This window comes from Podarcis gaigeae (assembly GCF_964106915.1).
Source record: "Podarcis gaigeae genome assembly, chromosome: 13".
Classification (NCBI taxonomy): domain Eukaryota; kingdom Metazoa; phylum Chordata; class Lepidosauria; order Squamata; family Lacertidae; genus Podarcis; species Podarcis gaigeae.
The window spans coordinates 3,558,965-3,586,000 of record NC_139689.1 but is presented as its reverse complement, the minus strand read 5'-3'; the positions used below and the strand labels follow the sequence as shown (position 1 = coordinate 3,586,000).

The 27,036-nt window shown below is 46.1% G+C and overlaps 1 protein-coding gene across 14 annotated transcripts in view; it reads left to right on the top strand.

Annotated features, from left to right (window-relative positions):
* The window catches only part of DLG4 (discs large MAGUK scaffold protein 4), a 135,953-nt gene that overhangs the window by 64,712 nt on the left and 44,205 nt on the right, over positions 1-27,036 (top strand). For 7 of the 14 annotated variants that reach the window (XM_083706653.1, XM_083706652.1, XM_083706644.1 and 4 more), the window contains one exon: positions 16,230-16,295. The exons of 1 other annotated variant lie outside the window; for it this stretch is intronic. In XM_083706653.1, coding sequence (XP_083562779.1) covers positions 16,230-16,295 — 66 coding nt within the window. Of the gene's footprint in view, positions 1-16,229; positions 16,395-27,036 lie in introns of all 14 variants that reach the window. 6 more of the 14 variants (XM_083706650.1, XM_083706641.1, XM_083706655.1 and 3 more) reach the window with 1 other exon arrangement.

Here is a 27,036-nt window from a genome sequence, read left to right as displayed (position 1 = left end):
TATAAATGATTTTAGGAAAGTGAAACTGGAAGAGCTTTGTGACTTGATTTGAGTGTTAAATTCTCCACCACACCAAATTTAGCTAGAGAGTTGTTTTCCCTTCAAGTCTGTGGCTGCTGGTCTGTGTCTCTGGGCTGGACACTTTGTTAGAGTTGATTATACTGTCTGCCTTTTAAAATTTCCCCTTTATTTAGGCTGCAGTCTAAACCATGCATACTCAGAAGTAGTTTAATTGAATTCAGTGGGGCTTACTCCCATGTAAGTGGAGATAGGATTGCAGCCTTGGGATATTTACCGTATTTTTTGCTCTATAAGACTCACTTTTTCCCTCCTAAAAAGTAAGGGGAAATGTGTGTGCGTCTTACGGAGCGAATGCAGGCTGCGCAGCTATCACTGAAGCCAGAACAGCAAGAGGGATTGATGCTTTCACTGCGCAGTGATCCCTCTTGCTGTTCTGGCTCCTGAGATTCAGAATATTTTTTTTCTTGTTTTCCTCCAAAAACTAGGTGCGTCTTGTGGTCTGGTGCATCATATAGAGCGAAAAATACGGTAATACCTTGCTCTTCCGTCCCAAAGGACTCGGGGGGGGGGTTATCTAGGGGGAGGGGGGAGAATGTTTTAAATGGTGAAACATAATACATAATGATAGGAGTCCAAGGGGAGCTGTCCTCCAGCTGTTTTGGACTACAATTCCCATCAGCCCAGCCAACTTGGGAGAGGGTGTTGTGTTGTGGCTGCTTTCCCTTATGGTCTAGTGGCAAACCGTGTGGAGTAGAGGTTACCCGAAGAGTATACCGCAGCGGAAAATGCCATTTTGCTTACAGTTTCTAAGCCCACAAGTGGAAAAGGTTCATCCTCTGGTGTGAGACTCTCAAGGATGTGGTTTTGAAATGGAAACACAAATGCTTAGGAAGGCCCCCTTAAAAAACAGCAACACAGAAGCCACAAACTGAGTCAGTAGGGCCCATAAATAGTATGAATCAATCAATGTAGTTGAGAGCTATGGCAGTACTATATATTATGGCAATAGTACGTAAGAACATATGTGAAATGGAATTATGTTATAATACAGTGGTACCTTGTGTTAAGTACTTAATTCATTCCGGAGGTCCGTGCTTAACCTGAAACTGTTCTTATCCTGAAGCACCACTTTAGCTAATGGGGCCTCCTGCTGCTGCCGCGCCGCCAGAGCACGATTTCTGTTCTCATCCTGAAGCAAAGTTCTTAACCTGAAGCACTATTTCTGGGTTAGTGGAGTCTGTAACCTGAAGCGTATGTAACCTGAAGCGTATGTAACCTGAGGTACCACTGTATATGCAAAACAGATGTGCATTGTTGTTGTGTTTTTTGTATTAACATGTAAACACAATGAATCTAGTGTGGCCCAGTGTACATGACTGGTAACCTGGCGTTGAAAATTTGGTTCTTCTCTGAGTGTCATTCCTGCTGGACTGATTTCTTTATGATGCTTTGCCATTCCTTGATGGGAGGACCATCCTAGAACACAGGCTCCAAAACTGTGGTCCATGGACCCCCTAACAGTCTGCGAACTTCATTCAAGTGGTCCGCAGCATGCCTGCATTAAGTGTTCACATTGATTTATAATTGCATTTTTATTGCTTATTTTATTTCTTAAATTCTATTTTACTGTATTGCAATTTGAACTCTATGAAATGCAAATTGTAATTCAATCAAATACAATTTAAGGAGTAAAAGAAGGAATGCAAAACACAATTAAAAGCCATAGAGCATCTAGCTTAGCTCATTACCATTGCTACAGTGGGGCAGAAAAACCATTAAGTGGTTTGCCAAGACTCTCAGCAATTTTCAAGTGGTCCATTGCCTGGGAAGGTGGGGAGGGCAAGAGTTTGGGAGCCAGTGTTCTAGAGGCAGCAACCATTTCCTGGCTAAAAAGCAGAGTGGGGTTTCCAGTATAGAGCATGAAATACTCAGGTTGCTGCTCACCTAGCAGACGTGTTCATTGGCCTTAAAGAGTTGTTATGAAGATAAAGTGGACTCCACCCCATAGATGTTTTCACAGTCCCTTTGGAGGAATGATCTACAAATACATTGTTTTAAATCCTCACCTTAAAGCCAGTGTGGTGTAGTGGTTAAGAGCGGTAGTCTCGTAATCTGGGGAACTGGGTTCGCGTCTCCACTCCTCCACATGCAGCTGCTGGGTGACCCTGGGCTAGTCACACTTCTCTGAAGTCTCTCAGCCCCACTCAACTCACAGAGTGTTTGCTGTGGGGGAGGAAGGGAAAGGAGAATGTTAGCCGCTTTGAGACTCCTTGTTGTTGTTTAGTCGTTTAGTCGTGTCCGACTCTTCGTGACCCCATGGACCAGAGAACGCCAGGCACCTCTGTCCTCCACTGCCTCCCGCAGTTTGGTCAAACTCATGCTGGTAGCTTCGAGAACACTGTCCCACGATCTCTTCCTCCGTCGTCCCCTTCTCCTTGTGCCCTCCATCTTTCCCAACATCAGGGTCTTCTCCAGGGAGTCTTCTCTTCTCATGAGGTGGCCAAAGTCTTGGAGCCTCAGCTTCAGGATCTGTCCTCCCAGTGAGCACTCAGGGCTGATTTCCTTCAGTATGGAGAGGTTTGATCTTCTTGCAGTCCATGGGACTCTCAAGAGTCCTTAAAGGGAGTGAAAGGCGGGATATCAAATCCAAACTCTTCTTCTTCTTCTTCACTCATTAGCTTGAGAGGGGTGGGGAGGCTAACTGGAGGGGAGCAGGGATTGATAGAGCCAATCTGGTTCCCTCCAGGTGTTTCGGACTACAACTCCCATCAGCCCCAGTCAACACTGCCATTGTAATTGAGAACATCTCAAGGTCACCAGTGGGGTGGGGGGGTGGGGCGAGGGGAGGAAACTGTCATAGAAACTTGTAAAAACAATGCAAGGCATGGATGGCAAAAGTGGATAAGTGATAAGTTAACTGAGGTAATCCACCAGAATGGATGGGCGGTAGATTTAGGACCAGCAAAAAGAAGGAACTATTCACACAGTTAAACTGTGGAACTCCCTTCCACAAGAGGCAGTGTTGGCCGCCCGCTTGGGTGACTTTAAAAGAGGATCAGACAAGTTCATGGGGGAGAAAGTGATCAAAGGGTACTAGCCACAATGGCTGTGCTCTGCCACCATGGTTGGAGGCAGTGATACCAGTTTGTAGAAACCGTAGGAAAGTGCTCTTGCGCTTGGGTCCTGCTTGCAGATTTCCTACAGGCATCTGGTTGGCCACTGTGAGAACAAGATGCTGGACTAGATGGCCTGTTGACCTGATCCAGCAGGGCTCTTCTTATGCTCTTATGGAAATCCCTGCCACAAAGTGTGGAGACCATCAGCTATGGGAGCTGGATGGACTCATGGAGGATAAGGCTCAGAATGGCTACTAGTCATATATTGATTGTATGGTACCTTGAGGATCAGAGGTAGTAAATGCCCCTGATTACCATTTTCTGGGGGTCACATGTGGGAGAGGGCTATTGCGCTCATGTCCTGCTTCTGGTCTTCCCAGGAGAAGCTTCTGATTGGCCACTGCCCAGCAAAGGACTGGAAGAAGGCTTTGCAGGCTTTAACTATCTGAATTTTTGTAGGTGGGTGTGAGAAGCGGCCTTTGAGCTCCGTATAGAATTGGATGTTTGCTTTTGGGGTGGCCTGTCAAGACTACCACTGATTCTCAGCATTTTTTGCTTGCCTCCTCCTACTCAGCTTGTACATCAATAAATAAAAATACATTAGAAATACAGTGGTACCTCGGGTTAAGTACTTAATTCGTTCCGGAGGTCTGTACTTAACGAAACTGTTCTTAACCTGAAGCACCACTTTAGCTAATGGGGCCTCCTGCTGCTGCCGCGCTGCTGGAGCCCGATTTCTGTTCTCATCCTGAAGCAAAGTTCTTAACCTGAAGCACTATTTCTGGGTTAGCGGAGTCTTTAACCTGGAGTGTATGTAACCTGAAGCGTATGTAACCTGAGGTACCACTGTACTTCAAACGAGCAGTTTCCCCCCAATAACAATCTCTAGGGCTCTTGCCTTGTTGGTTGCTCCCCAAAACATGGGACCATTTGGGGAAGTGAGAAATACAAACCACTGTAATGTACTCCCATTCTTTAAGTTTGTGCAAATGGTGATGGAGTAAAGTGAGCCTCAGTCCCCTGAATAACCCTCTTCAGGAGTATGTAATGCTCCCTGTTGTCTTTGTTAGCATGAAAATGTCCTCCATGTCCAGTAAACACATTATTCGGTTGTGGGGAAGGGTTGGTTTTCTGTGGGTCTCAGCATGTATTTTGTATCAGAGAGAGGTGTATTTCTGTGTGCTGGCGTGATCATGAACATTTCTGCTTGCATTAGCTTCCTACAGCTCTGGTGCTCAGGGCGTGGGGAAGAGAAGAACCTCTGTGCTAAGCAGTTTCACAGGGTTTCATGTGCTGTGTGGGATTTGCTGATCAATTCCACCTGCAAACTCCCGTGCTGCTTCCCCTCCTCTCTTTGATACACCTGTATTCCATAAAAAATATTCTGGAACCTCTGAGCGAGAGCCACATTTCATTTTATTGAATAATCTGGTCCATGGCCTCATGATGTATATGCCTTTTGGTATCTACTTAAAATGTTGTTTAGGCAAACCTTTCCAGATTTGTTGATGTGTTTTAATCTTTTAATTTAATCTTTTAATTTTAAACATCTGTAATTGTTTTTAATTTTAATATTTATTGAAAACCACTTAAAGGATTTATTATAATCAAGCAGTATGTACATGCTGCTTTTACTTTTTGAATCATCTTTTGAACAAACAGCATGTTGTATGTGGAGGTGGAAATATAGATCTGACCAATGTGTGGGTAAACAAGAAAAAGAATTGGCTTTGCACATTTTCCCGCAGGAGAGAACCCCCAGCAGAGTTAAAAACACTCTCAGAGTTAACCAGCAACATAGTGTGAAATATGGGTTGTTAAACCCTTTTACATACGGTATTTCTTTTTGTCTGTCTGAAAACACTTGCTACCTCTCTCTACCCCTCTAGCAATGAAAAGACCACTCACTGTCAAGTAAGTTTAAAAGGATTTACTTAGTAAATCCAAAGGTCCAAAGGGAAGTAATAGTGCCACTGTATTCCGCTCTGGTCAGACCTCACCTGGAGTACTGTGTCCAGTTCTGGGCACCACAGTTCAAGAAGGACACTGACAAACTGGAACGTGTCCAGAGGAGGGCAACCAAAATGGTCAAAGGCCTGGAAACGATGCCTTATGAGGAATGGCTAAGGGAGCTGGGCATGTTTAGCCTGGAGAAGAGGAGGTTAAGGGGTGATATGATAGCCATGTTCAAATATATAAAAGGATGTCACATAGAGGAGGGAGGGAGAAAGGTTGTTTTCTGCTGCTCCAGAGAAGCGGACACGGAGCAATGGATCCAAACTACAAGAAAGAAGATTCCACCTCAACATTAGGAAGAACTCCCTGACAGTAAGAGCTGTTTGACAGTGGAATTTGCTGCCCAGGAGTGTGGTGGAGTCTCCTTCTTTGGAGGTCTTTAAGCAGAGGCTTGACAACCATATGTCAGGAGTGCTCTGATGGGGTTTCCTGCTTGGCAGGGGGTTGGACTCAATGGCCCTTGTTGTCTCTTCCAACTCTAGGATTCTATGATTCTATGTGTTATTCCATGCAGCAGCAAGGAGAACACAGGTAGATTACTGTTGGGTGCAAAATACAGCATATAGTTCCAAACATGTCCTGGTTGCTTACATGGTGCAAAGAGAGAGTGAGGAAAGGAAGAGAAGCTTCACTTCCTCCCTCACCAGAGGGGCCTGATTTAAACTGAGTCTAGGAACACAGCTCTGTGGTCTTAACCCCTTTGTGCATTAACTAGTACTCATGCTTAGTTATGTTTGAATACAACTTCCTACAGTTTGAACGAAATTATCTTGGTAGAGACTTTTACAGTGGTGAGACGGCGAGTGACTCCTTTTTCTCCCCGTGTCTTGCAGAGCTGGTGATTTTTCATGGTCTAATATAGCAAAATATTGGTTTAAAACAGGTTTAATTGCCATCTGCTCCATGTGCTATTCAACTTATTTTGTGTGTATTTTAAACAAGGGAGACTGTTGTGGCATCTTAAATACATTTTTTAAAAAAAGCAATATTATGGCATCAGCTTTGTACGATCCATGACATACTAACATGACTACTAAACCTCTGGAATCGTTGCTAGATTTTAGTTGTATGCTGCTTGTTGCAGTAATTGAGTCTGATTTTAATTAGTAGTACAGTTAGTTCATCCTTCCAGAGGAGTCTACAAAAGTTACTGGCCCTGACATCCTGTGTTTAGTCACAGAGATACATTGACATCCCGAAATACAGAACCTTCCATTTTATGAATGCTTCCTTTCCTTGCTCCTTGACTTTTCTGTCCCCTGGACTCCAAAGCTTTCCATGCCTTCCCTTTGTGAGATTTCCCCCCTCCCCGCCCAGTCAAGCTAACCTTTACTTCCCTCTCTGGAAGCAGCACTTGTTGCTGTTGTGTGGCTGAAGTTCTGATGACGTCACATAAGTTCATCTAGTAGGTTCAGGGCTCTGTTAGATGCAGACTGTGGTAAATTGCCATAGAAATGATTCTGAATGGATGGACTTCAGGTTTCAAGAGCTGAATCGAAGTGGTGCTGTAGCTCAGGGGGTAGGCAGAAGGTCCCAGGTTCAATCCCTAGCACAGGGATCAGCAAACGTTTTCAGCCGTGGGCCGGTCCACCGTCCCTCAGACCTTGTGGGGGGCCGGACTATATTTTGGAGAGAAAAAAATGAACAAATTCCTATGCCCCACAAATAACCCAGAGATGCATTTTAAATAAAAGCACACATTCTACTCATGTAAAAGCACCAGGCAGGCCCCACAAATAACCCAGAGATACATTTTAAATAAAAGGACGCATTCTGCTCATGTAAAAACATGCTGATTCCCGGACCGTCTGCAGGCCAGATTGAGAAGGCAATTGGGCCGGATTTGGCCCCCGGGCCTTAGGTTGCCTACCCCTGCGCCTAGCATCTCAGGGTAGGACTGGGGATGATCTGTCTGAAACCCTAGAGCACTTCAGTCAGTGGGAACAGTAACACCCTACATTTAAAGGACATTTAACACACATTTAAAGCACGGGGCTCCAAAGAATCCTGGAAGCTGCTGTTAGTTAAGGGTGCTGGGGAAAACAGTATCAGAATGGCAAATTAAATTTTGCGAATTTATTGAATTGGCTAAAATGACGGCGGCAATCAGATTACAATCTAATCAAAATTTAAAGAAAGAATGGGTAAGCATAGATGAAAGTATGGTAAAACGATGTTCCAAAAGTGATCTACTGATATGTTTAGACTGAAACCCACAAAGTTAAGAGGTAAAGGTACACGGTTTCATGGTCAATAGCAATAATATACTGCTTAACACAACCTAAAAGATACCGTAATAGAGCTAATAATGCCAAGCATGGGTGGAGGGAAGCCGCAGGGGAAAAAGAGGGTGAAAATAAATAATATTTGGATATATGTATGTTGAATGTAATGTTAAATTGCTAAAGGACGGTTTATTTTTGAACACATCATTGTAGTATTGTTAAGAACTAAATCATAATAATAATAATAATAATAATAATAATAATAATAATAATAATAGGGTGCTGGGAAATGTGAGCTCTGTGAGGCTTGTCTGACTCAGTACAAATTAGCTTCCTATGACCTGCGAGAGGTTTTTTCTGATACATGTTAAACTTTGTGATGCTCCCCCAAGTTCTTTTTCAGAGAAGGTGGAGTGAGAGTGGACTACTTGTGTTCATGTTCATTGTGTGAGACAAATAGCCATGTTGGAGAAGTGTGTGTATCTTGCAGTTCATCCCTCCCTTTAAAACAAACAGACAAATAAACAAATAAATATGCTGTCCTTCTAATACAGTATATCCGTTTCAAATTAGCCTGTAAAATTCATGGAGATACCAACCCCAAATACCTGGAAAAGTTAGCTGTTCCTTTCCAAAGTTGCTCTGTTAATGCAAAATCAAGACACAAGCAGGCTGTCAAGTTGTGTGTGTGTATAACGGGAGTGTCCTGTTGAAAAATCCTAACTGAATTTAACCCATCACCAACCCCTGCAAGGAGTATGTCGGTTTTGACCAGTTTCCAAGCAAAATGATGAGAGGCTTTTTTTTGTGATGGGAGGGCAGGAGCGGGGAGTGGACTGTCTACTCTGTTCGTCAAGAAACTAACCACCCGGTGCTGGATGCCAGCTCTTTGACCATCCAACATATCTGACCCACCTATGGGGAGATGATTTTAAAAGAAAGAAAGAGAAATGTGGAATTCCTGACATTTATTTATCACTCATTTTATTTATTGAATTTATACTCTGCCCTTCCTCCCAAGGAGCCCAGGGTGGGGCACCATCAAAATCTGACCTAGCTTATATTGTCTCACCCAGACAGACGCTTTTCCTAGTGCCTGCTACCTTAAATGCCAAGGATTGGATCTTGGAGTTTTGCGTGCCAAGAAGATGCTCCACCACTGAGCTAGGATTCAATCCCTCCCTCCCATAGGTCTGTAAAACTTAGGTGTTGGGTAAAGAAAAACAGAAAAAGCTTTTTTTCCTGATTCTCTCCTACAAGAATAGAACACTGACACCGTCCAGTGAAATCGAATAGGAGACGATTCAAGACCGACAACAGGAAAGTGTTTTTTGCATGATGCATAATTTGTTTAAGGAATTTGCTTCCTCCAAAGTGTGGAGGCAGCCGCTGGCTTAGATGGCTTCAAAGGGGGATTAGACAAAGTTTGAAGAGGAGGAGAAGTCTATATTCATCCTTATAGCTGTGATATGACTAAATGGAATATCCATGTTCAGTGGCATTCTACCCATGAGTACCATTTGCAGTGGCTCCAAACCTGGGGAGGAATGTTGCCTTCAGACACCTGCTTCCTGGAGGCATCTGATTGGACCGGCTGGACCCACCCAACAGAACAGCAGAGTTCTGTTTAGAACAGGCTTCCTCAACCTCGGCCCTCCAGATGTTTGGAGACTACAGTTCCCATCATCCCTGACCACTGGTCCTGCTAGCTAGGGATCATGCGAGTTGTCGGCCAAAAAACATCTGGAGAGCTGCCGAGGTTGAGGAAGCCTGGTTTAGAGTTACGGCAAAAGTAAATCACACCTTTCTCCACCCAACCTGGTACCCTCAAAGTGTTTCATACTACATCTCCCTTGAGCCCCAGCCCTCACAGCCATGTCACCTGTACTCAGGTGAAGTGTTAAGCGTCAAGTTGAGAGTGAACAGTTGCCTCTTAAACCAGTAGGGTTTTTATGACAGCACCCAGCCAGTTAGCAAAGCAGACTGGGAGGGAACCAATCAGGCCCTGGAAAATTGCAAGATGGCAGAGGAACTGGGTGGAGTTGGTTTGCCAACTAACCATTAAAAATAAGGTCTGTAGTTCTTGTCCAGCCTCTACACACTGCTTCTCTAGACCATTTTGACATCCTGGAAAACATATCCAGTACTGTATATACGTATTTGTGTTTACGCTGCTGGAATCTGAAAAGCTGCTGAAATCAACTCTCTCTCTCCATCTTCATCTTCCTTTCCATTTGGGATTCGTTTCACAGAGGCTTTGTTCCTGTACTCTACATGCCCACCGCATGTCAGGAACAGAGCTAATTAGTCCCCTCTGCTCAGTTGATTTTTTTTTTGTTAATCAACACGATAACGACCCAACTCCAGTGAGGATGTTCTATTCCTGTTAACAGGCAAGAATTTTTGCTTCCTGTGAAACTCCTAGTACTTGAAAGAGAAAAAAAGAGGCTTTGAAGAGTGTTGAGCAGGAAGAACCCTATAATCTCTTTTTCTTTTAACCCTTCCATTTATACAATGCATTACTGCTACTGTTTGACAATTATCTGGGGCCAGCGGTGTGTGCATGATAAGTACTATACAGGACATAACCCTGGACCAATTCTGTCTGGCCAGTCCACAGAAAGATTCATCCAGACGCTGAAGAATGGTGCAAGTGGCTGAGTTTCACACAGCTCTTCCACCATTTCCTGTGTGGTGTTTTTATGTAATTAACCTCAGTCCTTAGTCGGTTGTCACAGTGAATCAAGGCAGCTTCCTCTAAATCGGGAGTGGGAGAACCTCTGTTCCAGGAGGTGAATGTGGCCCTCCTCGCTTCCCTATCTGGCCCTTCGAATGCTCCGCAGACTGCACATTTCAGCAGCATTGCTTGGGACACTTCTTGAATGTATTTGCCTAGAATATATCCTTGAACTCCCAGTAGTGATGTATGGAAGTGAAAGCTGGACCATAAAGAAGGCTGATTGCCGCAGAATTGATGCTTTTGAATTCTGGTGCTGGAGGAGACTCTTGAGAGTCCCATGGACTGCAAGAAGATCAGACCTCTCCATTCTGAAGGAAATCAGCCCTGAGTGCTCACTGGAAGGACAGATCCTGAAGCTGAGGCTCCAAGACTTTGGCCACCTCATGAGAAGAGAAGACTCCCTGGAAAAGAGCCTGATGTTGGGAAAGATGGAGGGCACAAGGAGAAGGGGATGTCTGACAGAGGATGAGATGGTGGGACAGTGTTCTCGAAGCTACCAGCATGAGTCTGACCAAACTGCGGGAGGCAGTGGAAGACAGGAGTGCCTGGCGTGCTCTGGTCCAGGGGGTCACAAAGAGTCGGACACGACTAAATGACTAAACAACAACAACAAATCCTTGAACTCTGATCATTCTTGCCTGGATAGGGACTAGAGATGCACATGTGAGTGTGTGTAGAAGCCAACCTACTGTACAAAGGTAAAAATAAAAAAAAAAGTTGCTTCACCCACTTTGGCTCCTGGCTCCACCAATCCTGTCACCCCATGGGCTGAGAAACCTTACCCACCCCTGCTCTACAGCAAGGACGGGGCTTGTGGCCCTCCAGATGTTGCTGGACTGCAACTCCCAACATTTCCTGAGTATTGACCATGCTGTTGGGGGCTGATGGGAGCTGGAGTCCAGCAATATCTAGAGGACCACAGGTTTTTCAAGAATAATTTCTGATGCAGAGTAATGGTGTCCCCCAAGAACTTAAGCTACAATGCTTGCTGTTGGGGGGATAGAATTCTGCTCCTTCTCCCAGACTACCTTGTACTGAAGTGTGGTATGTACAGGACACCAAATCAGTGAAGCCACGCATTGGCCAGTGTCCGTGATGTCACTGGTGAAGAGAAGCATAACTTTTCTTCTCTGCTGGGGAAGGGTGCTAGCTCAGTGGTAGAGCACCTGCCTTTGTTGCAGAAAGTCTCACATCCGATCTGTGACTGCCTCTCTAGATAGGACTGGGAGAGATCCTGAAATCTTGGATAGCCATTGCTGCCAGTCAGTGTCAACAAGAAGAATCCCATTATCTGATTTGATATGAGGCAGCATCCTATGTTCCTATAGAAGTTGTTAAAAAGAATCATCATCATCATCATCATCATTATTAGCTGAAAGTCGTAAGATCTAATATCGCTTGACCACATTCCTATACATTGCTTGATATTTTGCACATGTGAAGCAGCCATTGCCAGTCAGATCCCACAATTCCATTCTCTTGTGTTATCCCAATCCAAATACCGTACTTTTCTTGCAAGGTCAGCTGACAATTCCCAGTTAATTCAATGTCACGTTGGTGTTGCATGTTTGTGTGAATCATCCCCGGTAGGTGACACTCACTCTCTTGCTGGAGATTCATCTCCCCAGGGCCCAGGAACTTGCCCCCCTCCAATTAAATCCTTCCTCCACAGCTCTCCGCTTCCCCATTCATCCGTGATTCCTGGCAAATGTGCATTTTTAAAACTCCCAGCCGTCCTGTGTTCTTAAAGGCTTTGGTGGCTCCAGAGGATTGAGCAGTGGTGAGGCATCCGCCTTAATTATTTTCTTCTGCTTTGGGGCATCTTGTTGGGATGAGAAGGGGAGGGGCCTGTTCCTAAACACCCACTCCCAGCCCACACTGATTTCTCCTTCACTGCCTAGGATCTGAAGGAATCTGAAAGCCTGATGCGGAGGCAGTGCAGAGGCAAATGTGTACATGTGCGTATCGAGAGAGGCTTGCTATGAATGTTCATTGCATCTAGGTGTGTGTGTGTGTGTGTGTGTGTGTGCTAGAATGGTGACCTGAAGCTTAGATTGCCTGTTTACATTTGTGCACAATGTTGCTTCTCTCTTGGGCGCTGCAATCCAGGTTCCAATGTTCATGCCTGCCAGCTGCAGCATAATAACATAAGAGGCTGCTGGATCAGGCCAGTGGTCCATCTAGCCCAGCATACTCTTCTCGCAGTGACCAATCAGATGCCTGTGGGAAACCAGCAAGCCGGATTCGAGCAGAAGAGCCCTCTCCCATCCCGTGACTCTCAGCAACCAATATTCAGAACCACTGCTGCCTCCAATTGTGCTAGCAGATAGACATGCTTGTTAGTAACCACCCATAGCCCTCTCCAACAAGAATTTAACTCCTTCTATTTTAAAGCCATCCAAGATTTTTGATCTCAACAAAATTGTTCGTTTTTTAATTACAGCAAGATACCAATTTTATTAGGACGCGGGTGGCGCTGTGGGTAAAACCTCAGCGCCTAGGACTTGCCGATCGTCAGGTCGGCGGTTCGAATCCCCGCGGCGGGGTACGCTCCCATCGTTCGGTCCCAGCGCCTGCCAACCTAGCAGTTCGAAAGCACCCCCGGGTGCAAGTAGATAAATAGGGACTGCTTACTAGCGAGAAGGTAAACAGCGTTTCCGTGTGCTGTGCTGGCTCGCCAGATGCAGCTTGTCACGCTGGCCACGTGACCCGGAAGTGTCTTCGGACAGCGCTGGCCCCCAGCCTCTTAAGTGAGATGGGCGCACAACCCCAGAGTCGGACACGACTGGCCTGTACGGGCAGGGGTACGTTTACCTTTACCTTTACCAATTTTATTATTATTTATGCTACTCATAATTCACTTTTGGTGGATGACAAGCATGCACCACTTAAAAGCTAAGGTAAAGGGTAAAGGGACCCCTGACCGTTAGGTCCAGTCATGACCGACTCTGGGGTTGCGGCCTCATCTCCCTTTATTGGCCGAGGGAGCCGGCGCACAGCTTCCGGGTCATGTGGCCAACATGACTAAGCCACTTCTGGCGAACCAGAGCAGCGCACGGAAACGCCGTTTACCTTCCCGCCGGAGCGGTACCTATTTATCTACTTGCACTTCAATGTGCTTTCGAACTGCTAGGTTGGCAGGAGCAGGCACCAAGCAATGGGAGCTCACCCCGTCTTTGCCGCAAATAATCATGGGAGCTGTAGTTTGTTAAGTGTGTTTAGAGTTGTTAGGGGATCCCTGTTCCCCTCACAAAGTTACCTGGGAAGAGGGGTTGATTGTTAAAGCATTCTCGATAGAAGGCAAGGATAGATAATTACCTAGATCATTGCTCTTCCCACTGATCATAGCTCAGTGGATAGATGCTTCGCATGCAGAAGGTCCCAAGTTCCCCGCTTGCAATTCCTGGCAACTGATATTCAGAGGCATACTGCCCTCAGCACTTGAGCTACTGCATTGCCATGGAGGCTTGTAGCCATATCCTCCATGACTCCATCCAGTCCTCTTTTAAAGACATCTGAGTTGGTGGCCATCACTGCCTCCTGAGGGAGGGAGTTCCATAGTTTATATACGCATAATGTGCTGCTATGTGTTTATGTATACTCTTGGTTGATTTTAGCATCTATCCCACAGGTGCCACATCCTGAGCGGGTACCCAGACAAGTTAAAACATGACAGTTTAGCAGTTGAAAGGGCTTAGTGGTAGAACCAAAACACCACAAAAGCAACTCCAGAGCTGGAGAAATATCAGCTGAGCACGAGAGAGGAGCGATTTGGATGAATTCCCGCCCCATCCTCTCCCCTGAATGTGGTTTATCTGTAGAAAAGCACAGAAAGGAAGGAAAAGGAGGAGGCAGGTGGTTTGGCTCCGGATGGTTTCTCTGCCCATGTGTTAACACCTCTCATGCAAGGCTGCTGAGGCATGGACTAATCTCAGGCCTGATGTGAATGGCTGCTTTCTAGTGAGAGGAAGGAACTTTACATATGCACAGGAACTCTTGTATCCTGCAGTTTCAGGTGCTGAGCTCTTGTGTATGAAGTGGTGCTTATGGGGGGTGGGAGAGGTGAATTTTAAATCGAGGTGCTTTTTGTGTGTGAAAGTGGTTTTTTAAAAACAATAAATGCAACCCTTAGTCAATAGGGGAGGTGGGGAGCCACCATAGGAGCCCCCCCCCCCAACCTGTGGGTGGAATCCCAGTTCGCAGAAGCTCCGGCCAGCTTTAGCCTATATTCAGGGACGATTTATTTATTTAAATGTTTATGATCTGCACTTTCATAAAATACATCAAAGCAGCTTACAACATGGAGCACAATAAAAAAATCATTGTATACATATAAAACAGAACTAAAAACATCAGTAAAAACTGGGGGAAAACAGCTAATAAAACACCAATAGATACATTTGGTAAAAAGGGAAAAAAAGCATACTGTTAAGGCCTGTCTTAAAAAGCACAGTTTTCAGATGACTTATGAAAGAAGGCAGGTATTGTTCCTGCCAAACCTCTACAGGCAGGGAGTTTGAAAGGGCAAGCAAGGTCTGCCACACTGAAAGCTCAAATAAGCTTCAGAGGTATAGGGAATCACCAGATGTCCGTTCAGAGCATCTCCGATTGAGGGGGAGAATAAGGGGTCAGGTGGGACTTGGGAATCCCAAACATTTTATTGTATGGTACTGATTTATTCTGTTCATATCCCAATATTCCTCCAAGGAGCTGAAGGGGGTGAACATGGTCCATCCGCCCCCCCTCCGCTTATTCTCACAACCACCTTGTGAGGTGGGTTAGGCTGAGAGTTAGTGACTGGCCCATGGTTCCTTGCTCAATAGATGAATCAATGAAACATGAACTTCACTGGGTCTGCACAGTTTGTGCTCTGTGCAGTTGGATTTATTGCACCATAGCCAGCCTTTATTGGGGATGGGATGCATGGCAAACAGCCCATGAGAAGGTGGGGGAAGGGCTGTCGCTCAGTGGCTAAGCATCTGCTTGCCATGTAGAAGGTTTCAGGCTCAGTTGCTCAATGGCATCTCCGTATACAGCTGGGAGATACTGCTGCTTGAAGCACTGGCCACTGCTAGTACAGGAGAGGAAATGGTGACCGTAAAGGTGGAATACAATACAGGGAGAACAGATGGGCAGGTCTTTTACCTCTTCTGCCAAGCCTTGAACTGCATGGCAGATGGAGATTCAACAGGTAAAAGCTCCACTACGAAAGCTCGGCTTGTAGATTAAAGGTAAAGGTAAAGGGACCCCTGACCGTTAGGTCCAGTCGTGACCGACTCTGGGGTTGCAGCGCTCATCTCGCTTTACTGGCCGAGGGAGCCGGCGTCCAGCTTCCGGGTCATGTGGCCAGCAGGACTAAGCCGCTTCTGGCGAACCAGAGCAGTGCACGGAAACGCCGTTTACCTTCCCACTGGAGCGGTCCCTATTTATCTACTTGCACTTTGACGCGCTTTCGAACTCCTAGGTTGGCAGGAGCAGGGACTGAGCAACGGGAGCTCACCCCGTCGCAGGGATTCGAACCGCCGACCTTCCGATTGGCAAGCCCTAGGCTCTGTGGTTTAACCCACAGCACCAGCCACGTCCCTCCTTTGTAGATTATGAGACTCCTAATCTCAGGGTTGTGTGTCCAAGCCCCACGTTGGGTGAAAACAGTCCTGCATTGCAGGGGACCGAACTAGATGACCCTTGTGGTCCCTACAATTCTATTATTCTCAAGGCCCGTGTGCAGCTCTTTAGGGGTACAGGTAAAAGTCTCCCCAAGGGATGCTGTAATCTGTCGTGGATTTTACCCTGCCATGAAGCTGTTAGGGGCACAGGTAAAAGTTTTCCTATCCCCACATCTCAAGGGGTTCAGTACCTGTTGTATCTCAGCCTGCCATACAGGACAAAAGAAAGGGGGTGAAAGCCTGCCAGCAGCTGATTCCTTTTGCAAAGGCTTCTGGGAGGGGAGGCGCAGGGCCAAGCAAGCAGAGTGGTCTCTGCTGCTCCCCGCCCCGGTTTCAGGTGACGAGGCTTGGGTGCGCATCCTGACATGGCACTGTTATGCCGACCCAGCAGTGTTCTGCTTCCATGGCGTGCCGTGGCACTGACGCTCTGCCTCTTCCCTTTCAGAAATATCGTTACCAAGATGAAGACAGCCCCCCGTTGGAGCACAGCCCCGCCCACCTCCCCAACCAGGTAAAGGCCCCTGAGCTGGTCCACGTGGCGGAGAAGAACCTGTCCCAGATCGAGAGCGTCCACGGCTATGTGTCTCACTCGCACATCTCCCCCATGAAGGTAGGAAGGGGGGGCGCGGGTGCCCCGGCCAGGAGAGGGGACACCATCCTGCCACACCCGGCCCAGCCCACCCCTGCCACACCCGCACTCCGCCATACCCGCACCCACCTGTGGCCTGCGCTGGAGCTCCTGGACACCACCGTCCACGTGGCAGCATGTGTGTGTTTCGTGTGTCAGGTGGCGTTTGGCTGCTGCTGTCTCTGTAGTAGGCCGTATGTGTGATTTTTTTGGTGGTGGTAAGGTTTAGACTTTGGCGTTTTGATAGGTGTGCGAGTGAGGGAGTGTGTGGCGCTGTTTTTGCTTCTCTGTGTGTGGGGTTGTTATTTGTCCATGTAAAGCTCTCCATGCACGTGTGTGTGTGTGTGTGTGTGTGTGTGTGTGTGTGTATTTCACGGCAAGTGCAACTGTACAACCCTTTTGTTTTTTCAAAGCACAGTGACTCAGCGCAGGCTTGTCATGACTGTGAATGTGTCTGTGTGCTGCTCTGTAGGGAGGGGGCTCTTGGAAGGAGTGTGTGTCTTCCTATAATATGTGGTAGCTAATGAGTGTTTGCCACCAACTGTATGCTTCTGGAGGGGGGAGTGCCAGTGCCTTACAAACAGAATCACCTGTGCCAACCTGGCACCTTTCAGTTGTTTTGGACTACAACTCCCATCAGCCCCAGACAGCACATGGGAGTTGTAGTCTGGAGGGCACTGGGTTGGGAAGGACTGAAAGAGACACAAATGCTTCTTTCCCTGTGCATCACCACACATCACTTTTTAAAACATAGACACATTTTTACGGGTCTTCCTTAACAATATAAAGCATCTCTGGAACAGCAGAGTGTGCCGGAGCATATAAAATGCTTTTGAAAGCGTGCTTTGCTCACTGGGCAGGAGGAATATTGTTATCATAACATCAGCGGCACTGGAGACATCTGCCTACGTTCATTGAAGCACTTGTGGTCTTTCACAAGTGCTGGTGGGTGTGACATCTTAGCGTACAGGGTGTAACTCGGGGATCTTTGTATATTTTTGGGCATACTACAGTTACACATGTGTGCTACATTCAAGGGTGCTTTTTTTAGTGTGTCTGTTTATCACTGTGAGAGTTTGTGGCGTATTAGCTTATGGTTTGTGTCTTTGCTAGACCTGAAAGGATCATGCTCCCTCGACTGGAGCTCTTCCCCTGAAATGGAAACCTTTGTTTCTTTATTTTTTGCTTCCTTCAAACGAGCACTGGTGCGAGACTCATTTAAGCAGGTCTTGCTGGGAATCTCAGGTGAGGAGAGCGCTGCTGTTGCGCTCAGGAGCTGCTTGTGGGATTCCCATAATGGGCATCTGGTTGGCCACTGTGAGACCGGGATGGGCCACCTTTGGCCTGATCCAGCAGCCAAGTTCATGGGCATTCCTTCCACTGTGTTGAAGCATTTGCACGAGGATCCTGTCGTTCAGCACCATTGGCATTTGACAGTGTCTCAGCTGCTCCCTAGAATACAAACACACTCACACCCGCACCAACCAACCCTTCCCAGAAAAGAAGATTGCTATTTCAAATTCAGCAATAGCCAAATTTTGGAACCCGTCTAAATTTCAGGCCCCTATAAGCAAAATAAGTGACTGGCCTGAGGTGTCACCCAGTGAGCTTCACACTGCTGAATGTGTACCACCCTGTCTCCAGGATATAACACCAACATTTAAATTCTGTGGTTTGTGGCATGTTATTTGGGCTCAGGCTAAGCACTAGTCTGTGTGCCTACTGTGTCTTTGTCTGCTGTGGTGCATGGCTTCTTCCGTTCTGTATCCACCATATTGGATGCTGACCCTCACACAGAGACATCAGAACCTCACATCACACGTAGCCTCCGCTCTACCCTACTGAGAGGTATTTATCATTGTGGGCTGCGATGGGTGGCGGGGTGGGGTGTGGGTTACGGATATGGAGTTGTCTTTTGGACAAAAAGTTTTTTTGTGGGACATTGTTGTGAGGGAGTAACCCCTCATAGTGGAGGGTGACCGGCAAAACAAATCTGTGCATCAGCAGCACATGTGATTTTGGTGAACAGGAGAGGGATGAAGAATTGGAGGAAGGCCTCACCCCCCACCACACACCTCAGATCCGCCCTATTTCAAAGCCTGATGGTGTGCGGCCTGCAGAACCTGATTCATCTTAAGTGTTGGTGGGTTCAAATCCAGAAAGGCCAATTATCCTGAAATTAATTTGTCAGCGCTGTGCAGAGTGAAGTGGTGGTTTTTGATCAATTGTTGTAATAAATAGGAGTATTATGCATACTTGAAGGGATGCCGGTCTCTAGATGTACCTCCCTGTTTGTTAAGATTTTCAGAGGGTGGGGCCCTAGTTGCAGAATGCTTTCCTCAGGGAAAATTGCCGGTTTGTTATCATCCTTTGGCACCGGGATTTTTTTCTCTCCAAAGCTTTTAAGAAACATTTTAGAAAGCTGCTGAAGGGTGGTGTGGGTTTTCTTGGGTTGTTGCTTACTTGCTGCTGCTTTTACTCTTTGTAGTGGTCTCTGGTTGTTCTTCACAACAGCCCTGTATGGTAGGACAGTATTAAAACATCCACATTGCCCATGTCATTGAAGAACCTAAAAGAAGACATGTATTACCCCCATCCCCTGTGGAACCTTTTCAAGATAGCGTGGGGTGTGTGGCACAGTGTGCCATTTTACCAAAGGGGTGGGTAGGGATGGAATGGGACAGGGGCAGAAGGTTGGTGAGTGTTGCCATGCTTGAAAGGAGAGCATGTTGGCTTTGGATAATTTTCACCTCTCCTACCCAAACTCCTGTTTCTGATGTGGAACAGCGCAGGCTAAGTTAGGGGAAATGTGCCAGCGAGTTGCAACCATACAGCAAATTGTCCTTTCTGAGGACTGCAGACTTCAGTCTGGTGTGACTAATCACCAGCTGATTAACTGGGTGACATTCCCCACCCCACTTAATCAATGGGTTTGTTGTTGTTGTTGTTGAGTCGTTCAGTCGTGTCCGCCTCTTCGTGACCCCCTGGACCAGAGCACGCCAGGCACTCCTGTCTTCCACTGCAGTTTGGTCAGACTCATGCTGGTAGCTTGAGTTTAGCAAAGAGCAATGGGTTTAGCAAAGAGCAAAAACTCCAGGATTTGGGCTGTTGAAGGTTGTGTCACTGTCAGGGCCATGTTGATGTTTCACTCAGTCTTCACTGTGTTGCAGTACAACAGCTATTCCCAGCCTGGTGCCCCCCCCCAACATGTTATGGACTGAAATTCCCCCTCAGCCCCAGGGGCTGATAGTAGTTGTAGCCCAACAACATCTGGAAGGCGCCAGGTTGGCATAGTCAGGATTAGAAGATGCTGAGATGGCTTGTGCAGAGTTGGCAGAAATTGTAAGTTACATCTACAGTTACATAATGGCATCTCTCTTGAAAACCTCGGCAAGGATTTTTCCACTGAGGATGGGCGGTATGCAAATATATTTAAATTTAATTTGCTGCTGAAATACTGGCGAGTTAACCAGTTTTAAGGGACGCAGGTGGCGCTGTGGGTTAAAGCCTCAGCGCCTAGGACTTGCCGATCGAAAGGTCGGCGGTTCGAATCCCTGCGGCGGGGTGCGCTCCCGCTGCTCGGTCCCAGCGCCTGCCAACCTAGCAGTTCGAAAGCACCTCCGGGTGCAAGTAGATAAATAGGGACCGCTTACCAGCGGGAAGGTAAACGGCGTTTCCGTGTGCGGCTCTGGCTCGCCAGAGCAGCGATGTCACGCTGGCCACGTGACCCGGAAGTGTCTCCGGACAGCGCTGGCCCCTGGCCTCTTAAGTGAGATGGGCGCACAACCCCAGAGTCTGTCAAGACTGGCCCGTACGGGCAGGGGTACCTTTACCTTTACCTTAAACCAGTTTTAAAAACCGTTGTCATCCCTCCTGCTGTGTATTATTTATATAGTGTCATCTGTGTGGTTGACACTGTCCAAAATTTACAAGCGGTCCTGTCTCTGTTGTGAGTGAGCTTGCTCCCCCCAACATCAAATGCTGTAAGGATATAAAAGACTCAGCCTGCCACTTGACCCCTTCCCCATTCGCCATAGTCTTGTGCTCCCTAGAATGCTCCCATAACTGCTCAAGGGGGAAGGGGAGGTCATAGAATGCTTACGTACAGCACCATTTCTGGGAGAGAGAGGGAGAGAGGTGGGGGAATAGCTGTGCAAAGGCCAGGAAACACATTTGAGGAGAGAGACGTGGTACTGGGGAATGTTATGGGAAAGTTACGCTTAAGGGACAGATGGGTGGAGGAATTAGACTCCTGAAGAAGTGAATTAGTGTAGGAGAGCATCCTTGTTAATCAAGACCTCCTTCTTAACTGGTGTTTGTGTATGGGCTTTGGTGCATTGGCTGATTTAGGGCCTGGACTGGCATGCAATTCAATGAATTACCTTCCTTACGAGGAATGAGGGGAGACAGGCTGGGAGAGGGCCATTTTTCTAACAACTGGCCCCTTCCTGTGAATTATTGGAATAATAATTTTTGACAAAGGGTGAATAGGGACCCCTTGACAGATCTAATCAAATGGCTGCTCTAGGCCTTGCAGAATCCCCTCTCCCCCATCTTTCTAGGGTTGAATTCCTGATCTTTGTCAGTTTGTATTTCCCTCTCCTCCGCCCCTTCTTTCTTTTATTCTAAAATGTGTGTGTGCATATATTTTTTAATAGCACAGGAAATGTTACCTTATTTTGGACGTGGTAGATGGTTAGGTAGCTGGGTGGATCCTCTGTCTTCAGGAACATTGTACCTCTCGGGTTACCTTCACTCTCCAGTAGATCTGATCCAGCAGGGCTCAATTATTATTTTATTTACTTAACCAAATTTATATACCTTTTGGTTGTAGGAAAAACAACCAACCCTCTAAGCAGCTTGCAAAAATGTGAAATCAAACATTTAAAATCTCAGCAAAAAAGCAGTTAAAAGCAAGCATATCAAAGCATTGGAAAGATGAGTTAAAATCAACAGGAGATAAAACAGGTGTAACTTTTCGGTGCCCGGCTCTGGGTAGGCTTGCCTAAACTAAAATGTTTTAAGCTGGTGCTGAAGAGAGTACAGCGAAGGCACCTGCCTGATCCCAATAGCCAGGTACTAGTTCCAAAATGTGGGTGCTGCCACGCTAAAAGACAGATTTCCTAAAAGTGCCTAGCAGGTGTTATGTGTAGCAGTGCCAGTTCCACTGATCAAATCAGTCAAGTGGGCATATATGGGGTTTGGCGATCCTGCAAATATACTGGTCCCAAGCTGTTAAAGGCTTTATATACTAGTAGTAACACCTTGAATTTGGTCCCATAGCAAATGGGCGCAACCAATACAGATATCTGAACAGAGAGATGTTATATACATATTCTGACGTTCTTGTGACCAATTTAGGTTGGTGTAGGAGTAAGTATGGAAATTTTAAACGCCCCCCCCCCCGGTTATATAACACCCAGATTTATTTATTTTTGCTTGATGTAGCATATATACAGAACTTGCTCCTTGCAGATCCACAAAAATCAACATTTCTCAGACTGTGCGTCAAAGGCCACCACCATTGAGCCTCTGCACTGCGGTCTGCCCCATGGTCATGCAGTAGTCTTTTGACTGGAGGGACACTAGCAGCAGCAGCAGCAGCAGCAGCAGCAGCTCCTCACATGCACAACGCATAGGTGCATGGGAGAGGACAGTTAGAGCATGAGGTGAGAGTGGATCTGTAGCAGGCAAAGATGGACGATGAAGAGAGATAACAGTGTAAATATTTTTTTAAAAAAGTAATACAGTGAGCCAGCCCACAATTTACGTGCATTTAACTTGTGCACCTTCGACTTTATGCATGTGGCAAATTTAAAAATAAAAAGAGGCAGAAAGGGGTTGGGGGTTCTGGAAAAAATGACTTTGGTGACCCCCCTCCCTCCATTGAACTCAATGGGTTTTGACTGTACACAATTTTGGCTTTAAGTGTGATCCCTGGAACATAACAACCTCATAAGTTGTGGGCTTACTGTAATACCAAACTGGGAATAGAGAAGAAGGGTATAAGAAAAGGAAGCTGCTATAAGAGGAAGAAAAGGCCAGAAAAGGGCAACCACAATGATCAAAGGAATGGAGTGAATCCCCTATACCGTATCCCCAAATTCGTGGAAGAGAGCGCTGTTGATGGCTACTAGCCATGGCGGTTCTGCTTTGCCTCCGCAGTTGGAGGTAACAGTGCTTCTGAAGGCCAGTTGCTGGAAACTGCAGGAGCTGGAGAGGGCTCTCGTGCTTGGATCCCGCTTGAAAGTTTCTTGCAGGCTGGCCACTGTGAGAAAAGGATGCTGGACTAGGCGGGCCATTGGCCTGATCAAGCAGGACTCTTCTAATGCTGTTATGTTCTTACGGCAGTAAAATGAGCAGGAAAGAAACAGGCACTTTTCCCCGGGATGGGAGTATGGTGCAAGTTAATTGCAGCGATGGCTGATAAGCACTGGTCTTAGCTGGCAGGGAGGGAAAGTGTAAAACCAAATAGGACCCAATAGATATTGATCCTTTCATTTTTTTAAAAAAAATAATTTTTATTAACTGGCCAATCACATCAAATTAAATCACATCATATAAATTCCAAATTACAAAGCCAAATTTTAAAATTTTGTTGGGGGAACCCATACTTCAAGATCCAAAGGGGGATTTAGATCATCTTCTTATTACTGCGTTAATGTCCAAATCAGTCCCAATCAGTCCAAACAAAGTTCATAATTCTATCCAGTCTTATCTTGGTGTTGCCACATCATATCTTGTTCGTATAATTTCTCTTTTTCCTTTACGATCTCTTCTGTTAGTCTCCTTAAGCCGATAGCAAGTGTTATATTCCTGTGTGGATTTCCCGTTCCTCCACTAAGTCCAGATGGTTTCCATATATCTCCTTTGTAGATAACGTCACTCTTTCCATCGTGAATTTTGGCATTTGTCGCTCTTAAGTCCCACCGAGAAGTTGATTCACGATATGTAAACAACTCTATTTCTCTCTTACTCCTCCCAGACCCAAGAGCTTCCACAATGCCTCACAAAATGGCGACGGCATTTTTTCCTGATTGCGTCACTCCAAAACTCTTAGCTTTCCAGCTTCCTCTTGAAATTGATCCTTTCAAGCCAAATCTGTGATTCCCCACGTGTTGTTGGACTGTTAGCCCCCATTATCCCTGGCCATTGACCATGCTGACTTCTGGGGTTACTGGGAGACCAGCAATGTCTAGAAGGCCACAGGGTCCCATTCCTCCAGTCTACGACTGTGCACGGGTTACTCTCTTAAAATGCAGCTAGGTCCTTTTCCCAATTCAGATTGAAAATGGTTTGGAGGGGAATGTGTCAAAATGCAGTATTTCCTGAGAAATGACAGGATAGGTATGGGAGAGATATGGATTGTGTCTAATGTAATGTGCCCACAGCTTCCCCAACCTTTGGTGGGATCAAATGGGATGCAGATTAAATGGGAGGGCATGCCCAGTCTGAAAGACTCAGGATCAGGAAATTGTGTCTAAAATGTGGAAGCTGTTTCCCTGATGCCTCCAGAGCTGAAGTCTCTACTTAGCTGGACTGTGGAACTCCCTGCCACAAGGAAACTGCTGCACCAAAGAGTTAAGCCATTTCCGCAGAGGGATTAGACAGCCGCAGAAAATGCTATCAGTGTTTACCAGCCTATATTGTACCTATTTTCCAGATGTCGCCATTTTGTGGTTGACTCTGCCCCTTGCGCCACCATTTTGTGACTGATCGCAAGCAGACCTAGGGAGCAGTGGGGTAGAGTAGAACTTTTCGAGAACCTGTCCCTTGCTCTAAAATATACCAATTTTGTACTTCCTACAGACACGACAATGCCTTTAGTTGTGGCTTAAAGCCCTAAAACGGCCTCTCACAGCTGGATAAATCTTTACCATGAACGGTTTTAATTATCTTATATGTAAATCGCTTTGAGATGGTGGGTTAGAAGACAATTAATAAATTAATTCCAGTAATGATAATGGCAACCAATAAACCTTCAGTGGGGAATTCAAGATCCTTTTGTTAGTCAAACTCTTCTGGGTGCAGGGGGCGGTGGGAGAGGCCAACAGGAGCTGAGGCACTTGGGTGTGGGGCAGAATTTCTTGCAGGAGGTTGGAAGAGGATATACCAGAATCCAAGAGGTTTGGGGCAGGATGAGGGTAGGAAGTGCTGCCGTGTATTTCAAAGACTCTAAGCTCAGGTCCATGGCACAAATTACTTGCATTTGCTAATTCATTTGTATGTATGCAATCACACACATTTTGTTTTTTTATAATAGATTTTATTAAAGTTTTGAAGGTTACAGAAAGAAAAGTAGAAAAAGTTAAACAAACAAAGCACAAAAACAAAAAAACAACAACAAAAAACACAAATCCAACCTTTACATAACTTTCTTTCCTTTGCTTATTTCCTTGACCTCCTCACACCTCCCTTTTTTGTATTCTAGTTCAATTAGATATTTCAGCAAATCCTTTCCATCTTTGTTTTTATCCTAAAAATTTATCTTGATATACTATAATTTTACATTCTCCTCTTTCACTAATTACCAATCCATTTTTACTTAATCCTTTATAACAATTCTGCTAAAACCACATTACTTCATTCCAACATCCTTCTAACATTCCTTAATTTTACAATGTTTCTGTAGATAAACTTTAAATTTTTTCCAATCTTCTTCCACCAACTCTTCTCCCTGGTCTTGGATTCTGCCAGGCAATCACACACATTTGAAGGAAATGAGAAGAAATAAGATTCTCTGGTCCCAGGACTCTGTGTATTGCCCCCTCTCTGCAAATTAAGGAGCTGGGAGGGGCTTTTGTTGGGGGCTCAGCTGCCCTGTAAGCAAAGGTTCTTTAAAAGGAGAGAAGGTGGATGAAGGTGATAGAATATATGGAATTAGCGGAAATGACTGGCAGAATTTGAGATCTGGGAGAAGAGTTGGTGGAAGAAGACTGGAAGAAATTTAAAGACTATTTGCAGAAGTATTACAAAATTAATGAATGTTAAAATGATGTTGGATTGAAAACAAGTGGTATTAGCAACAAAGTTAAAAAGAGTATGCAAATAAGTGAATTGATAATGGGTGAAAACATAGAATTTTGATACGTTAAGATATTGAGTTAAGATAAATAAAAGAGGGTAAGGATTTGCTGATCTGATTTTGTAAATGGGAATACAAAAAAGGGAAGGTGTGAGGAGGTCAGGAAAATAAGGATAAGAATTTTAAATAGCAAAAGAATAATGGTTGTTTTTCTTCTTTTTTATTTTTACTTTTACTTACTTTTTGTGTTTTGTGTATTTTTCTGTTTTGTGTTTTTTACCTTTCTGTTGTATTTTGTTAAAAACTTTAATAAATATCTATTTAAAAATAAAAATAAGAAAAAAAATAAAAGGAGAGAAGGTGAAGGAGATCTGGGTCTGGTGCAGAATCCACGGGGCTCAGCCGCCCCCTAACAGCCGTGTGTGTGTGTGAGAGCCAAGCATGGATGACTTGGCAGAAGAGATGGGGGGTTTCATCCACACTTCATCTTCTCGCAACGGGGCTCCCTGCCCCCGCCACACACCACCCCAATAAGCGGGCCTCATGGTAGCCTTGCGGTGGTATGGGGAGGGCTGTAAGATCTGTGACAGAGCACCTGCCTTGTGTGAAGAAGGTCCCGGGTTCAATCCCCAGTGGCACTTCCCAGGTAGGGCTGGGAGAGACTCTCTGCCTGAATCTCTGGAAAGCCACTGCTGCCAGTCCGTGAAGACAAGACTGAGCTAGACAGACCTAGCTTCCCATGTTCTTCTCTATTCCAGCCCTTCATTCTGAACGATGAGGGCTAGAATCTTGCTTTATTCTTAAGGGATTTGGCTGCAGCTCAGTGACAGAGCATCTGCTTTGCATGCAGGTCCCATGACACTGTGGGTTAAACCACAGAGCCTAGGGCTTGCCGATCAGAAGGTCAGCGGTTTGAATCCCCGTGACGGGGTGAGCTCCCGTTGCTCGGTCCCTGCTCCTGCCCACCTAGCAGTTCAAAAGCACGTCAAAGTGCAAGTAGATAAATAGGTACCGCTCCGGCGGGAAGGTAAACGGCGTTTCCATGCGCTGCTCTGGTTCGCCAGAAGCGGCTTAGTCCTGCTGGCCACATGACCCGGAAGCTGTACGCCGGCTCCCTCGGCCAGTAAAGCGAGATGAGCGCCACAACCCCAGAGTCGTCCGCGACTGGACCTAGTGGTCAGGGGTCCCTTTACCTTTACCCAGGTTCAATCCCCAACAGCATCTCCAGGTAGGGCTTGGAGAGATTCCCTATCTGAAACCCTGGAGAGCCGCTGCTGCCAGTCAGAGTGGGAAATTCTGAGCCAGATGGACTCCAATCAGCTTCCATTGTTTCTTTCATTTTAAACCATGGAAACAACATAAAGGCTTTGTGTGTGTGTGTGTGTGTGTGTGTGTGTGTTCGTTCCCTCCCCCACCCCACAGGACTGTAACCCTGGCCCAATTTAGTCCTTGCAGCTGGCTTTAAGCCTTAGAAACCCCTTGTCTTGTTTGACCTTTCAAGAGGCCTATAGAGAATATCGGAACATGGGGTCCTGGACGTCTGGGTTCCCCACCGGAGTCACAGTGTCCACAGCTGTTGGCTGGAGCTGACCGCACTAC